This window comes from Microtus ochrogaster, linkage group LG9, assembly GCF_000317375.1.
Source record: "Microtus ochrogaster isolate Prairie Vole_2 linkage group LG9, MicOch1.0, whole genome shotgun sequence".
Lineage (NCBI taxonomy): Eukaryota > Metazoa > Chordata > Mammalia > Rodentia > Cricetidae > Microtus > Microtus ochrogaster.
Genome location: NC_022034.1, coordinates 4,999,903 through 5,002,083, shown reverse-complemented (window position 1 = coordinate 5,002,083; position 2,181 = coordinate 4,999,903). Strand labels below are relative to the sequence as shown.

At 53.3% G+C, this 2,181-nt stretch overlaps 1 protein-coding gene across 1 annotated transcript in view; it reads right to left on the bottom strand.

The window, feature by feature from the left end:
• Unc93a (unc-93 homolog A) overlaps positions 1 to 2,181 on the bottom strand; it is a 30,384-nt gene that overhangs the window by 6,271 nt on the left and 21,932 nt on the right. Inside the window, exon 8 of the mRNA XM_013352317.2 lies at positions 563 to 698. Coding sequence (XP_013207771.1) covers positions 563 to 698 — 136 coding nt within the window. The remainder of the gene's footprint in view (positions 1 to 562; positions 699 to 2,181) is intronic.

Genomic DNA, 2,181 nt, shown 5'->3' with positions numbered 1-2,181 from the left:
TGTGCGAGCAGAGGAAGCACAGGTGTGCGAGCAGAGGAAGCACAGGCGTGTGAGCAGATTATTTAACTATGTAAAGATGTGTTGCTTTCCTAAGGCCCCTGATTGGTCTAATAAAAAGCTCCAGGGCCAATAGCCAGGCTGAAGAGGGACAGATGGGACTGGTGGGCAAAGAGAAAAGGGGACCTGGCCAGACAGACAGACACAGAGAAAGTAGGACGTGCAAAATGAAAGACAGGTAAAAAGGCCCATGGCAAAATGTAGATGAATAGAAACCAGCTAAATTAAGGTTTAAAAGCTAGTTAGAGACAAGCCTAAGCTAAGGTTGAGCATTCAGAATTAACAAGAAGTCTCTGTGTCATAATATTGGGCCTGGCAGTTCCAGAAAGCTGGTTACACTTCCCCTTGTTGGAGGAAGGCAAAGGGTGTCAGGGGGCACAAGGAGAGCATCATGGGAGGTGGGGAATCGTGCTGCCTACAGGGCTTCCCTTTCTGAGGCTCTCACTGCCCTTTGTGTGCCCTTTACATGGGCCCAGAGCATATGCTGACCCGAGTGTCTACTTACCCGTCACATAGAGTGCCGCCCTGCCCGTGTACTTGGAGATCTTCCCATACAGCAGGGAGCATAGGGAGGTGACAGCCGAGAAACAGATCATCACATAGCCCACGAAATGGATGCCCAGGGCACAGGTGGCGTAAGACTGGGAAGAAGCACAGAGCGGCATTACTGGCGTGTATAGGCCTTGCTGTGGTTCCAGCTACCATGTGACAGCTGACACGCTGGTGTGGCCCAGGAACTGCAGCTCCCAGCCTGGGAGAGCAGCACCGGTATATGGAAGAGGGCCTGCTTTGAACCAGAATGGACAGACATCTGGACAAACCCCTCCCCACATTCTTCACCCTAGGTGTAGACACTATCTTATAGAGCATTAACAAAGACACTGACATGTCCCATCGTTTCCTATTAGGCCTAAGGACAGGTGAGGGAAATGCAACCTCCATAGAGCGCTAGGGAGGCCACTGGGTGGCCTCAACACTTGGCTCCATTACTGGCAGAATCAAGGACACTTAGACGAAAGGTTGGAACAAGGAGGCTGGCTGCATTGGCATAGCTGGCTGGGGCTGGAACGATGTGATGTCTGATGGGACAGGAGGCCCATGCACATTGCTGAGGTGTTCTGGGCGTGTCCTGCCAGCTGCAGAGCCTAATGGTGCAGAGGAAGAGGGAGGATGAAGAGGAGGACATGCAGAACATGATGAGAGGCGTGGCTCCAGAAAGTCACCTGACGATGGAGAAGTCAGTGAGGTGGACATGAAAGGCCACGAACAGGACCAGGACCAGGGGGTGATCTAGATAAACAAGCAGAGGTGGCCTTGGGGTGATTCCAGGCTACCCTGACCCATCTGCATCCACAGCCTCAGCCCCTCAGCCTGCAGCACATGGCTGCAGTGCCTGAAGCTGCTGCCAAGACACGGTCTCCTTGGGTCCTCCCAGCCATCCATCAGTCTTCCCTTGAGTGCTAAGAGCCTGAGCCATCCCACCTTCCTGGCTGGTACCCCTCTCCTTGGATGCCAGGTGCGGTCCCTTTCTAACCTTCTTTAATAAAGACCCAAGACTGATTCCCTCCACCATCAGCTCCCCCCAAATGGTGGTACTACTGGATGAATCCAGGACACCTAGATATTGCCCAAGGCACACTTGTCCGGAGATGACTGCAGTTTATGGGAATTCAGGTGAAGCTGAATGCCTGCTGTCTGCCTGCTGACAGGAGCACCACCCCTACCTGGAGTGTGAGGTAAAAATATTCCTTGTGTGAGGACAGGGCAAGGCTTAAAGGTAGACTGAGGGATGCCCTGCCTCCCTCCTGCCTCCTGCCTCCTGCCTCTGCCCTAGGGTCACCATGAACCAGAGTGTACCGGGAAAGACTCTCACCCACCCAGGAGGGAGAAGACTTCTAGGACAGGTGGCTCCCTCCCTCCACAGCTCGAGGATTCCTTAGAAAGACAGAGCCTGAAGTCAGCCCTCCCACAGAAGACAGCAGTTGTGATTCAGCCAATAGAGACTAGCCCACTTTGTGTCCCTAATGCCTGTGTTGTCCCACGTGAAAGAACTTCCGTGAGCACAAAAAAGTTCATAAGTGGAAGAGCCGGCGGCAGGCCGCAAGGTTTCTAGGCTGGAATACA